The sequence below is a fragment of the Falco rusticolus genome, chromosome 5 (genome assembly GCF_015220075.1).
Source record: "Falco rusticolus isolate bFalRus1 chromosome 5, bFalRus1.pri, whole genome shotgun sequence".
Classification (NCBI taxonomy): domain Eukaryota; kingdom Metazoa; phylum Chordata; class Aves; order Falconiformes; family Falconidae; genus Falco; species Falco rusticolus.
Genome location: NC_051191.1, coordinates 44,833,940 through 44,848,409, shown reverse-complemented (window position 1 = coordinate 44,848,409; position 14,470 = coordinate 44,833,940). Strand labels below are relative to the sequence as shown.

The following is a 14,470-nucleotide window of genomic DNA, read 5'->3' as shown; positions in this document are numbered from 1 at the left end:
TGCTAGAAACAAAAATATTTTGAAAACTTTCAATTTGCTCCCATTTTGTACTTAAATACTATCTGGGCAAATCAAGAATTCCCACATTCTTCTTCCCTTGGTAGTCTGTGGAATTTTTTATATGTTTATTTTATACAAGGTTCTTCCAGTTCAAAGGCTAAGATGACTTTACTTAACTTTCTCAAACGGAGGTTTGAAAAAATATAGAAATCTGTAATTTGTTGTACTCCAAAGGCTGTAATTGGCAGAGGTTTGACATTGGAAATGCCTCCATTGTATATTATACACAGTCAGAGAGTGATGGGTAGGACTAGTTGCCTTCTGTGATTGTCTGAGGGAACCCAGTAAGAGAAAAGTGATGTTGACTGAAGTGGAGGAGACAAGCAAACAATATAGAGAGAAGGCATTCTGGAAGCTGAAACAAACATACCAGTTTGTCAGTTGTGTGTGTGTGTAAGACAGAGAAAGGTAGAGGGGGAACTGCTTTAAAATATTATGCTGCAGAAATCATTATTTATTTAACTTTTCTTTCCTCATTGAAGAGCAGTATGGCAATTGTGGACAGTAGGGCAATAAGTTTATTATAGGAAATAAATTTATCAGTTGTCTCACTGGGATAATGATAATTCACAGCTTTCAGTAGCTAGTAGCAAGAACATAGATAAGGACGTGCCATACAATTTTAATACCATTTCTTTCCTAACCAACTCACCAGTCTGGTTTTGATACCTGAAAGAGGTTATGCATGAAGGATGTATGTGTGTTTGTACAGCAGAAGTAATTATAGGGACTCTGTAAAGTTGCATCAAATGATGAAAAGCACGTTTCTACACTCTATTTATTATACACGCTAGGCACTATATTTTACATATTTGACAGGAACTACAGCCTGCAGTGTATGAAAAAAATTATAATTCCCTAAGTGGTGGTTTGTTGAGAAAGTGTTCTGCTATTTTGATATTTTTTTTCCCATTGTCTAGTGATGTAACACTAAGGATTTTCCCCCATTTTTAAAATATCTTTTCTAATATTCATTGGACCCAAACTGTTTTGGTTATAAGCAAATTCCTTTCAACAAAATCACTGAATTATTAGCTATAGAGCCCTTGATGTATAAGCCATATTGATTTCTTTTTCAAAAAAGATCTAATGGAATTATAGTTTTCCTGTCAGGAAATCTTTCTAAAAGAAGAAAAAGTCTGTAATAGTGCATCTACAAAGTCTTAGAAAAACGAGGATTATTAATTGAAATGAGATTTTATCTTATTTTTCTTTTTTTATCTTATTTTTCTGTTGCATTTTTACACTTCTCCACATAAAAGAATGAAACAGATTGCTGTAAGTATACTAGTTCCAGAGGTATGATAGGTGAGAATTTCAATTCTACTCCAAAGTTTTACACTGAATGAAAGTATCTGAATAGTTTTACAGGGCTAAAATACACTTTGGTAACTTATGTTTCACCTTTGAACTGTGAATTCTCTGCTGCAGCTCTTAGAGACATAGCCCTCTATGGAAAATGGGCAAAATAAAAAATTCCAGGAACATTTACACATAGTGTTATTTCTGTCAATAGATAACAAAGATGTTTGCACTTTCTTAACAATCTGCCTTTTGCTAGCTGGGAACTTCTTAAAAACAAGTAATATTTCTTCATCTCTTTGGAGATGGGGAATTTATAAAAGGGGGATTCTTTGTCAGTGTATGTGTTACTTGTGGCCTTAGTTTCACAGCATCATAGGGATCTCAGATTTCAATATTATTCAGCAAACAAATTTAGGGTTAGTATCACCACTTTGCAACATACGCAATCAGATCAAAACTAATGCTACCTCATGTGATAGTGAAGTTGACCTTCAAGCAAAAGAAGACTTGCTTGTTTTCTGTAACTCCTCTCATTAAATCTTCACATAAGAGCTCTGAAATAGCAGAGCAAATCATCTTTGTCCTCTATCACATTTATCTGAAGCATTGAAATACTGAGCTCCATCTGGTGCTGCTTTGCTCTTCTGTGTCACACAGGAGGTGTTTTCATCCAGCACCTTGTGTCAATAGACATACTGGTAATGGCAATAATTGGTCAATAGTGGAGCTTGTGTTTAGGTGTCTGCCTTATCAGTACATTATGCCATGTATGGACATTGCCTTATCACAACAAATCAGAACAGTCCGAAGTAAAATCATAATTTGGCCTTGTTTCGTTTAAAGCACATCCATCAAATTATAGGATTTATACAGAGATGCACGAAGGATCCAGTATTCTCCCTTCTTAGTTTAGAGATATTATTATGTATTTCAATTTCATCTTGTCTCTAGTTAAATTATAATTATGCTACCTTTGCTTAAGAAACTTTTTTTTCCTGTTTCCGATGTGTATTTTTGTAACATCAGATGATCTAGTTATATACAGAAATCAAATTACTTTGAGCTTAGCTAAGCAGAGACAGATGAAAACTCACGTAGACATCAATTATTAGGAATTTCCTCTCTGCACTAGATGGTAACGTTTCTTTTCATGATCAGCCTGAAATTGTGACTTGGTGAAGCCATCACATTAAGATGGATTTGTCTTTTTCTCTTGTTGTGTTGTGTATTGAAATTTTTGTGAGCATTCTGAGCATGGTTTGGGGTTTAGAAAAAGGTAAATCTACCTAATTATATTAATCTGAATTGTGAGCTGAACAGTAGTAATGAAGCCTATTCTCACCGTATTATTTTGCTTTGGAAAGCACTTCCGTTTGGTGAGAAAGTCCTATCTGGAGAGATGGTGGCTCTACCACATGCTTTGGCAGATTTCCAAGGCAATTTCTCTTGTAAAATTGTTGTTTACATCCTTCCAATACATCGGATCGCTTGAGTACCTTTAGTAAGACTACAGAGTGCATTACTCAAAAACTCACTGCCGCCATCTTACTAAACAAATATAACAATTATTTGTATAATGGAGAAGAGGAAAGGGAAAATGGCTCGCTCGTGCCTCTGCCTTAAAATGAGCCAGGGAGAAGAGTTTTGCAGCACTGAATTGAACAGTGTGAGATGAATTATCAGAAGATGACTGCTCAGACTCTTTCCAATTCTAATAATCCTAGCAGTAAAATAAGCAAAGCACAGAGAACTGAGATGCGAGTCAAGGGAACAGGCATTTGAGTCACCCAGACTACCAGAGTTTATGGGGAACTGTAACTGGTAGACTTGTGAGTGATTCACATTCTTCACATGCATCTTTCCCCTCCATTTAACTGGGTCTTGCATTGTCTCTGGTGCCTTTTCTTTCCTGCAAAATGGGGACCTACATTAAGTCTGAGAAGGTGCTGTCAGAGTGGTCTCCAGTGACTTTCCCTTTTCTGCAGAGCAGAGGGATATATGTCTGCCCAACCAGGTGTTGCCAAGTAACTTAGCAGGTATTGAAGTTACATCAGCATGGGATAGCACCCGACGTAATCAGCCATGCTAACGTGCACGTGCATTAACCCCGCTGCTCCCTCCACAGCCAGGGCTGACATCTCTCCCTGTAATTCTTCATGTTGTGGATATGTAGCTAACTTGAAGAACTTGGTTTCGTTGTGCCATGTGAACTGAACTAAAGTCTCTTTCTCCTGATAGTGTCATTTTGAGTAGACTCTTCCTCAGCTGTGGTCTTGTTGAGTTCACTGGTGTTTCTCTTTAGAAAGAATTTTGCATTACACTGTCAAATCCAGAGGTATACAGACTGTAAGAGAGAGCTGCAGGACAGTTCACTGCATCCTGAAAAGTGCTGACTTTGAAATCTAGGTTGATAGTCACCAAGTAGTTCTTGTCTTCCTTGATTTATGAGCTGAGAAACAAGTCTCTCAAGAAGGAGTTGAACAACCAAATAGCTTCACCTTGCTGGAGAATAGTCAGGTGCTCAGAACCTGGGCTGTTGCAAATGCTTCTGCCACATGGGAGGTCAGTAGAGACCTTTCTGTCCAGAGACACTGTGGTGCCCAAAGAAGTTGTGAGGTCTCCATCCATGGAGAGATTCCCCACAAACCATTTTAGTTCTCTCTGCTTTGAGCAGGGGTTTGGACTAGATGACCTCCAGATGTCCCTTCCAACCTCTGTTATTCTATGATGCTATGATAAGCAGCTTGTACAGTTCATCTAGGTTATTTGTATGCAAAAGCTATAATAAGCCTGCCTGCATGTTTTGTGTGTTTGATTGATTATTAAGTTTGTGAAATTAACTGTTGGACAGAAAATAAATTGCTTTTTTCTTTGCCAAAGTAATGTTTCTCCAATAAGCCTCTAAAAGCAAACATGAATATTTAATAGACAAATCATTAAATATAAGCATTTTCTACTTCAGAAAATTATTAATGAGACATAAATCTGTACTGAAAAAATATTTGGTTTATATTTTACACTTAGAATAAATTGCAAAGGAAGGTGCTTGATAAAATGTGGTTCAGTTGTATGATGTATTTTTAATGGTTTGTGATGCCAAAAGTAAAATGCTGCACGTAAGAGACTTTTTTGGTCCATAGTACAGTCAACAAGGTTTGATGATCTCAGCTATCACTGTGTAAAATATTAACATTTTTAATTTGAAATTGCAGCATATAACTGATGCCTCATGAAAAGAGACTTAATGTCAAATAATGTGTTCTGCTCAGAAGTGTTATCTGCATTTTTAAATCTCCAAATAATTAATTTCACAGTTTTCTAGTAATTTTCCAGTCCAGAGGAATTAAAAGATACGTTTTATCTCTTTGTCAGATGAAATCCATATGATTAGCTGTTTTCTCACAAAATTTTAACCAGATGGGTCAAACCTGTATTCATTCAGTATTTACTAAAGGGATTATCAAGAAGTGTTTTACTCTTGTCTCACAGTCATATCAACCTCCTCCATTAAGATGGCCATGCTGCAGGTATTTCTAATCCTTTTCTCTAGAAAGTGGAGTCCAAGTCAGAAGATATTGTTTCTATGGTAGATTTACTACATCTAAGTTACCTTACTGTGAGATCCACTCTGTCGATTCAGATGACGTTAGTTAAAATTAAAGGCATCCTTGACATCCTTTCTTATGTTGTTTCTTATCTCGAAGGATTTTCTATCTCTGTATTGCAGATTGTAAGTTCATTGTTGCACAGTAAACCTGAGCAACAAGGTAGTATTTGCATTTTACTTCTACTCAAGTAACCTACCCTGTTCTTGAAGTTACCTGCCCACTCACGCATTTATGTTTACATGAAGGGACATTTGCAAAGTTCCCCCTTGTTACTAACTCTGTTCTGTTTTGGCACTGAGATCCTGTCAACTGCTGCCAGAAATTAAGCACTGTAACAATGACACCTGCTCTGACTTGCATTAGATGACACATTGCCTGAATGCTGGCAACAGGCAGCCACCTGCCTGCATTACTAACTCCACTGGAGCTGAACCTCTGGAGGCATTTTGCAGAATGAAAACAGAGCTTTACCCCATCATCAAATTTTATCATGAGATTCCATATAACAGTAATTTTTAATTGTAATCATGTCAAAGGTCTTTTCCAACCTAAATGATTCTATGACTGTCTTCTTATATGAAGTCATTCTCTATTTTATATGTCAGTGTCCTCTTACGTCAAAATTGTTTTAACAGCTTCCTATTTATTAGTTAGGCTTGCTTATTTTTCTCTTGTTTTCATCCTTACTGCTTTTGCCCTACAGTTTCTTGTAAGTCAACAGCTTCTTAAAATCCTAATTGAAATGTCAGCAGCATATTCCCCTTTTTCACAAAACCTGTACTTTGATTGAAAGTATCTATGTGAAAGATATTGGGGCTATTATTTATTAGATTACTCTGATCCATGCATGTGGAGGTTAACGCTTGTGAGTATGTAACATTTTCCCTGAAACTGGACATATATTGACAGTATCTAACTAACTATCCAGTGGTAATATATGTACTCTTGGAAAGTATTGGCAGCATATTACTGCAGCTTTTCCAGTTGTATGGAATTACCCTTGTGAATTTACATTTACTTTGTTCTTTCAGAGGAAGAATGGTTTAATCAACTAAAATTTACTGAGTTTTGTTTTTCCACTTAATTCACACCACATGGCAAATCAATCTGTGCTGTTAACATAACAGAGTAATTCTCAAACACAGTGGAACCTGTAGCAGTTACTGTTTACTACTCTGCATTCAGACATCATATGGAGCTTGATTATAGAGAGAATAGTTACTAGAGGACTTATGTTGATTTTCTCTCATTTTCTGACTTTTCCTGCATTACAGTGTTAACAGAAATAAACTGTTTGCCAAAAATTAAAGAACTTTTCCCCTTTTGGCTTCTTAAATTGCCTTGCAGGGTCTTGTTAAAGTAGGCAACGTTTAATTCTGGTTGTTGGATCTGTTTCAAAACCTTATTTATCTCCTTTTACTTCTATGAGGAAGGTTTTAAATGTGAGGAGCTCCCCAGTCTCGAGTATTCTCTTAAATGATGATAGGGAAAACACCTTAATAGTAAATCCTGATTTCTTTTCCATATTGATATGCATACATAAATAAGAGCATTGGTTTTTTGTAGTTGTCTGCCTAGTAGCCTCAAGGCAAATAAGCAATTACACCATAAAGTTGGAGACACTGTAATTTTATCCTTCTTCAAGGTTATATGCTATGAATCTTTTTTCTCAACTTTCTTAACTTTTAGACTCAAGAAACGATTGTATTAAGGGTGGGTCTGACAGTCTTTTGTCTTAAAATGACTTCACAATATTATTGATAATGAACTAAAAAAAGTCTTTGTTAGAGAAGAATGCTCTAAACATTGTTTGACAAAAGATACTAATCTGCAGCCTCTATCCGGGAAGACAGCCTGCAAATACAGCAAAATGTGAGCTTTTTTAAGAGACAATCAATGTCAGCATAACTTTGCTTCCATTCGGACTAATGACAACTTCAGAATGAACACAGTCAGGTCAATAATGAATATATATATTTGAATCCTGCCATCAGAAGGAGTTAGAATGCCTGCAGGAGGACATATGAGTTTTGTAGCCAGGACTTAAACAGCAGTTAACAGCACTCCGTGCCCGCTTTCAGAAGAGGAATAAGAACCTGCCCTTTACCAGTTTTCCTTGGCCTAGCTGATGACTGTAACTCACCTTCTGGAGTACATAGATGGCCTCCACTTCAGTCCCTTCCACTCCTTATATAGTGATACTAGAAAAGAATGTGGAGCTTTGTTTTTAAACACATTTGTAGTTGGCTTTTCTTTGGGAAATACAATGTCTGTATAAACTTAATGGTAAAAGAAAAAGGTAGTCTTACCTGAAGGGCAAGTGTATAGTGTGTGGGCCTATGGTATTGTGCCTGTATTCTAGGATTGGCCGCAACGATACGGTACTAAAGTGATTTGTTAATGAAGGCAGAAAGTTTGGGAATTAGTGTCTCAGATACAGAGATATGGGCTATAGAAACTTTTCATTATCAAATACTGATCCAATATTTTCAGAAATTATGGAATATTATTTTGAGCTGTAGAAGAGGGTTAGGGAGTGGAAAGAAGAAGGAGGGAAAAGTTACAGCTTGTGAAAAATGGTAAACCAATGTCATTGATCACTGAAACTCATTGTACTCACTGTATATCGACTTTCTGTAACCCAGACTCTGGTGATCTAGAGTTCAGTTAAACTAAATACAACTTGCCAGTGCTTCTCAATCAAAAAAATAGTTTTAAAAAAGTTCTTGTAAGAAGTTTTTTTATAAAGAACGCCATCTTTGCTCTGACATTTTGAATTTTCATGAATTTTCATGTCTAGAAACTTCTAGTTTTCAATCAATACTTCTATGGAGAAGAGTACACTTCTTCTATAGAAAATATTATTTTCTCCAGCCAGTTCAGTAAGTGGGTTGTCTAGAGGCTGTGAAATCTCTGCCTGTGGAGATATTCAGGACTCAATGTGTCAAGCCGCTGAGCAACTTAATCTAAGTTGGCCCTGCTTTAGCTAGAGTGTTAACCCAGATGACCCCTAAAGTTCCCTTCCAACCTAGATTAGTCTGTAATCCTCTGATTCTAATAAGTCTCTTGTCACACTGGGTTTTGCTCTGAAGACCAGCAAGAATGTTATTATTGACCAGAAGAAAATCTATTTTGCTATGGATGTTCCTTCTCAAGAAATCAGTTTGAAACAACCAATTTATTTGAATGTTGGTGACCTGGTAATTCTCGTATGGTGATAACTCTATAGGCACTGGTTCCACAGGTCAATTCCAAACACTTACTCCATTTTTTCTTTGCAAAGTCTATTATCTCATTGTCTGTCCCCCTCATTATTATTCTTCTTCCTTCATCATCTGGTTATCACTTTCTAGCAGATTGCTTATGTCAATAGTTGTCTTATTTAAATTTCCAAAGGGAGTAATGTTACATTGATACTTGTTTGCATGTTCCCGTAATGTGAAATTGAGTTTACTTCTCCAAACCATTTAACGAACCAAGGCTTGAAAGTCAGTTACAACAGAAGAATGCTCTTCTCCTCTCAATGAGACATTTAAAGCTAAAGGATACTGTGTCTAAATACTAATCTAACAAAGAGAGTTTAGGAGATTTCATTCACTGAAGTATGTTTGTAACTAAGATGGTGCTCTTGATGCTTTTTTTTTTTTCCCCAGGTATTTTGATTAGCTATTTTCTCCTTAGATTAAGTGAATGTGACATTTCATTCAATTACTCATCCATTTGGCCTTGTTCTCTTTGCAATCTTGATTTTCTTAGGCTTTCTTAGTGCTTTCCTTTACAAACACTCCATGAGCAAACCCAAGAGAAATGGATTTCTATTTAATAATTTAGCATTATTATCTCTTTCTTCTTAAAAATCACTGAACCTCCCAAAAGTTTTCAGACTAGATCTTCTCTTGAGAAAGCTGATAAAATAACGTTACAAGATATCAAGTAAAAAATACTTTAAACATCTGTATTGTGATAACTATATGGAAGTTTTTTTGTGTTTCTATGTGAAAAGAAGATAAGAAATCAAATTTAGATGAAGATAATGTTCACTTCTGAAATGGCATCTCTACAAGCCCATGTTATTGTGTCTGCCATATCTACTATGGCTTAAACTACAATGTGCTGGAAAATGTCTATAAGCTTCCTGTTTAACAACCATCACTAAATTTACAGGCTCTTTTTAATAAATTTTCTCCATTTCTCAAATTTTATTGGTGTGTCAGGGCCATATTTCCATATTTCCTTCTGTATATTTGGCTTATTAGAGAATTCTTTTGAGTTTTGATGTTGCTTTTTTTAAATCTGAGCTATTTATTAGTTTGAATTATGAATTATGAATCAAATTGCCAGTTCACTGCTCAGTTAACCTCATCTTTAAGACTAGTTTGAGGAAACTTTTGGATTAGCAGAACTTAGTCTTTGGGTTTTGGTATCTACTTGCTAAAGTCTCATGGGAAAATAAAAGCTAATTTGTGAAATGTACCTATAAAGAAAAACATAATTAGAGGCTTGATTTAGAATCCATAAAAGCCAATGGAAAGAGTACAACTGATTTAATTGTCTCTGAAGCAAGTCTCTTGGGGACATTTTGTTGCTGTTACATCGTTTCATGTTGAAATATTCATCATTTCAGCATCTGTCAGGACAGTGGATGGAAGAATCAAATAGGCATCAGAAGTATAAATGCCAGCCTCCCTCCCATATAGCCACTGTAGCTTCCAGATAAACAATATCAGATTTAAGAACTCCTGGAAAGTTGTATTAATCAAGAATTAGTATGAGAAACATTTAATATAGTACAGTGTCTAAAAGCCTAGGAAATCATCCCTAAAGCCAACAATTTTCTTGCCTGGTTTTCTCAGCCTTCACACTTTCCTTTTCTCATACCTTGTACACCTTTACCCGTTTCCTGGGTATTCCTTGAACTCAGCCTGTAACAGCCTGTTAATGCCATCCATTCAGTTGTCTAAAGCTGTATTGTATGCAATTTTATGAGAATTTAATTGATTTTCATTAGAATTTGAACAATTCATCTTTGACTATTAACATGTGGCTGGTTGTGTTCCCACATCAGCTCCAACCAACCCTGCTGTAGCTTTCTTTTAAAGCACTGTTTCTCCTCCTGAGTGCAAACAGAGCTAAATTTCTCCCCTTCTCCTCTTTACTTCATATTCTCTGTTCTTTGTCAAACAGCCTTCTGCTAGGTAACAGCCATTCTGGTGTGCATACCCTACATAAAGCTCTCTTCACACTACATACAACCCCTGGAAAAGAAGATGGTAGCACTGTGAAGAGATCTTGCTCTCATAGTCATGGCTTTTGATCTTCAAGGGCAACAAATCTGTACAATACTATGCTTGGGGCAGCATCAGATTTCCTTTTTCCTGCTGACTTTAGTTCTAACATTCAGAATTCATGTGGCCAGGTGGGGAGCTGGAGGAAGGAAACCTGGAGACCATGGCTCTGTAGCTGGGACTTCATTGTTTTGACCATGTGGAGCAACAACAAGATCACACTGTCATACAAACTTTCCTTGATTGCTAGATAATGCCTCCACACAGCTGCACTTCTGTGTAAGTGCAGAAAATCAGGTCAGTTGGCAGAATCAGATCCTGACTTGCCACTTTGCTTTTAGCTGAAGTTCAGGACCAAGCTTTCAGACCCAGATTTACCCCCCAATCTTATTTCCACCCTACACTTGGGTAACCTGCAACTGCATGTCAGCCTCCCCTCCATGCCCTCTTTTCTGCATGAAGAAAGCCACACGCAGGCCAAAATGGAGTCACAGCATGGCTTTCAGAAAAACCAGAAGGAAAACGAGTTGACAAAATGCTGGTAGAACTACATGTGTTTGAGGAAGAATTGGGAAGCGGGAGGGGTGAAACAAGACCAGAAAAATAGATATTGACCACTGGCCATAGTTTCTTTCTTTTTACTTGAAAAAGTAAACCCTGGTGGCTGTTTTGTTTTTCTTTTGCAGTCATCTCTAACAAACAGTGATATCATCTTTGTGAAGCTGCATGCCCCTTGGGAGGTCCTGGGCAAATACGCTGAACTAATGAATGTAAGAATGCCTTTCAGGTAGGTGTAACTGTATTTTATCTCAACCTCCAATGTCACGCTATATTATAAAGCTAATGTAATAATAATACCAAAATGCACATGGAAAAGCTCTTCTATAAAATATCACACGTCTTCAGAAAATATAAATGGAGTATCTTAGGTATCATATTCATTGCTGTTTCTTTTCAATGTCTGCAGTCTCAGTACAGTACTGGTTTGAAATTGAGGTGGGCTGTAGCAGTGCAGCTGTTTTCATGGGGTATTCTATCCTTAGGCCCTTTAACCCCTTCAGTGCTGGAGCCCCCTGCATACTTGTGCGCTGCTGTTTTTTAAATGGACATTTCATTGAAATCAATGGGAAGTCAAGAAGATCCAGGTACGTAAGGCAGCACAGAAGGTGCATGTCTGTTGGACGTATCTGGTATGTTCAGCACCTATAAATTGCTTGCGTAGTGTGTAATTATGGAAATACAGATTATAAATAAGTATACCACCTAACAGGAGAAAAATCAGAATATAAGTACTTTATTCTGTGGATAAAATAAAAAACTTATATTAAATGCTACTGATAACCAAATTCATTCCACATTGTTATTCAGATTATTTTTATAATTTATTTAATATTATTTGCATGCTGGACTATGAAATTTTCTATGTAAAATACTGATTTTATTCTGCTGGTTATTGGAACTGTTCAAATAGCATAAAGACTTCCACCGGAACTGACAAAAACCCATGAACTGAGACGTTTTGATTCTTCTTTCAGTTAGCAGGGTTTATAGATGTGTAACTCCATTGATTTTAATGGAATTACTCCTGAGCAAGAAAAGGATCATACCCAGAGTATGCAACTAGAGAGCTGGTGTCCTTTGCAGGATTTCTTCTGTTTTCTTCTTATTTAAGGATGAAAAGTGCCTCTGGTATGATACAAGCTGTAGCAGTACAGAACTTGCTAGGAAAAATGGATACGAATTAAGGACAAAATTGCAGGCTTATTCTGTATGTATTTTGGTTTTCATTTTCACAGCAAATCTTCAGTATTCTTTCTTGTGCTTTTAGTGCTAAAGAGAAAAATAGATAAACTATCACAAGCCATTTCAAGATACTGATATTATTTTAAAAAAGTGTTCTAGCCATAGGAAAAAATGGGCTGAGCCGAAAGTGCACCTCCTCTGTCCTCTGCAGCACTTGAGATTAACCTGCCCCATAGGAGTAGAAGGTCTTGTGATTAAGAAATACACCAGGAACTCAGATTTTGGTCACTGTGAGCAGCTGGTTCTTTCCTGATCTGAAGTCCCATTTTTGAAATCTAACTCTCAGCAGATAACAAAGTAGATGCCTTACAGATTATATAGAATGCACTGAAAATACTAAAGGTTTCTTTACCTGTTTCAGGACCATGGCTTCATTCTTTTCACATCCACAGATAGAGAATTGTTACAGTATGGCTAAGAGGAAATCATGGTGATTTATTAATGTCTGCTGGGCAGGCTCTTAGATTTTATTTTAAGAGCAACAGTACTGTTTATCATTTAAAACCAAGGACCAGCATTTTACAACATGTCCACTAGTCTAGACTGCCTGTTTCCAGGTGCCCTTCTTTAACCCCTTGTTTTAAAGGCTGCTGATTACTTACAGTTCCTGATATTTTAGGCTGGAATTGTCCAAGGTCCGTGCATCAGCGAATAAAATCCTTGATGTTTCGAAACAGGGATGCCAAAACAGTGGCTACCTCTGAATATTTGAAACAAAATCAAGAAGTGGATGGCATATTCAGAAACACTTAGCTTTGACCTGTCTCTGCTCCTCCTGAGTAGAGCAAGATAAACAGTACCATCTCGTAGAGGAGTTGGTCAAACATTGGAGACCGGCCAACATTAAATTGTTTTACAAATTTCACCTTACCAGCACAATATGGACACTGATAACAAAAAATAATGTCAAAATATTATGCGTTATTTAAATTCTAAGTCTGAAAATTAACCTGGAATACTAATCAGATTTTTTTCCATAGTTCATAAAGCATCGTTATCTTATTATAGAAAGCTCCCAAGCATGCTTGCTTCCAAGGCACTAACAGCATTCCTGCAGTGCATGTACTACACAAGAATATTCAGAATATGTGTGGTGTGAGCACTTCATTTTCCAGACATGGTACGGTTCAACTTTACACAATGGAACCTCTCAGAATACACAGAAACCACCTTGATTTAGCAATGACCTTCAGTGGATGACAAAGTCAACCTCTGGAGGAGGTAACTGGAGTTCAGGCAGGCACCCTAATCTTCCAGCAAGGATTATCAGTGCCAAACCCACACCTAAAATCCCTCAGATTTTCTTAACTCTCATAAAGATGTGATCTCTCTGCTGAAGGTGAAGGGTCAAATCCTGACAGCTGTGGTGTTATAGGCATGTGTGAGGAGAACAAGAGCTGCCAGCAGCAGAGTAGGCTGTGAGGTGGACTCGCTGTTCTGAATCTCCACAGGGGCCACTCTGCCCTGCAGGGCTGGTTGGGAAGCAGGCCAAGAGTGTGGTCAGCATGTGTCTGCTCATGCACCCTTGTCTGCTCACTTGCGTGTACTCCCACACAGCTTATTGCACTGACAACAGAAATCAGCTGTGCCTGTATGAGGGGGCAGAGGGAATGGCTGCATACATGGCAGGGGTGGTGGTAGTGCCAAGAACATGTTCATTTGCTTGTGTAGCCTATATTCTGTTTCAAGGGATGTTATTCCAAGAGCAAGCACTGGTTCCAGTTGGTACTGCATGTGTTATGGCATATTGCAGCATCAGGTACTGCTTTCCTGGCTTTTCTAAGTGATTCCCCCTTGTTTTTCACCAAATACAGCTTTAAGAATTCACTAGTGGGTGTGAGATAATTTATCCATGTTTGTATCAGTCTTATAGAATTCCTGCAGCAGTTTATGGACTACTTTGAAACAGAAACATCTTTGGGTCCCCAACCTTCACACATGACAAATAGCAGAAAAGGAGAAGACAATGGGAAAATTATGATGATCTTGCAATTCAAATGCCACCAGAGCTTGTGTGGCTTCCTGTGACAGTTCTGTTAATCTCTCTTTTAGTCTCTTCCTCCACCTCTTACAGGCTTCTGTCTTCAATCTCCTTTCCTTCCTTGCTAGTTCATACTGTAACTGACGATGGGTTTTCTTCTCGACTGGCTTCATTTTTGCTGTTCTTCCAGGAGAAAAATCTATTACCTGCACCGCCGATACAAGTTCATGAATAGGTGAGTAGAAGTCTGATGCCAGTCCAGTTTATGTTCATTTGACCCAATAATAAAAATAATGGTTGATGTCAGGCTGCAAGAAAAGGTTTTTAGCTGCATTTGTGTAAAGGGTGGAGGGAGTAATTACACACTATGACACCTTCAAAAACAAATACAGAAGTTGAATTTTTAAGGCACCTGCACTGTGAAAGAG

General features: G+C 37.4%; 1 protein-coding gene across 6 annotated transcripts in view; it reads left to right on the top strand.

Moving 5' to 3' along the window:
• The window catches only part of ANO4 (anoctamin 4), a 204,656-nt gene that overhangs the window by 117,399 nt on the left and 72,787 nt on the right, over positions 1–14,470 (top strand). For 5 of the 6 annotated variants that reach the window (XM_037390179.1, XM_037390178.1, XM_037390177.1 and 2 more), the window contains exons 5-6: positions 10,945–11,045; positions 14,233–14,277. In XM_037390179.1, the coding sequence (XP_037246076.1) occupies positions 10,945–11,045; positions 14,233–14,277 (146 nt within the window). Of the gene's footprint in view, positions 1–10,944; positions 11,046–11,301; positions 11,404–14,232; positions 14,278–14,470 lie in introns of all 6 variants that reach the window. The other variant, XM_037390181.1, reaches the window with a different exon arrangement.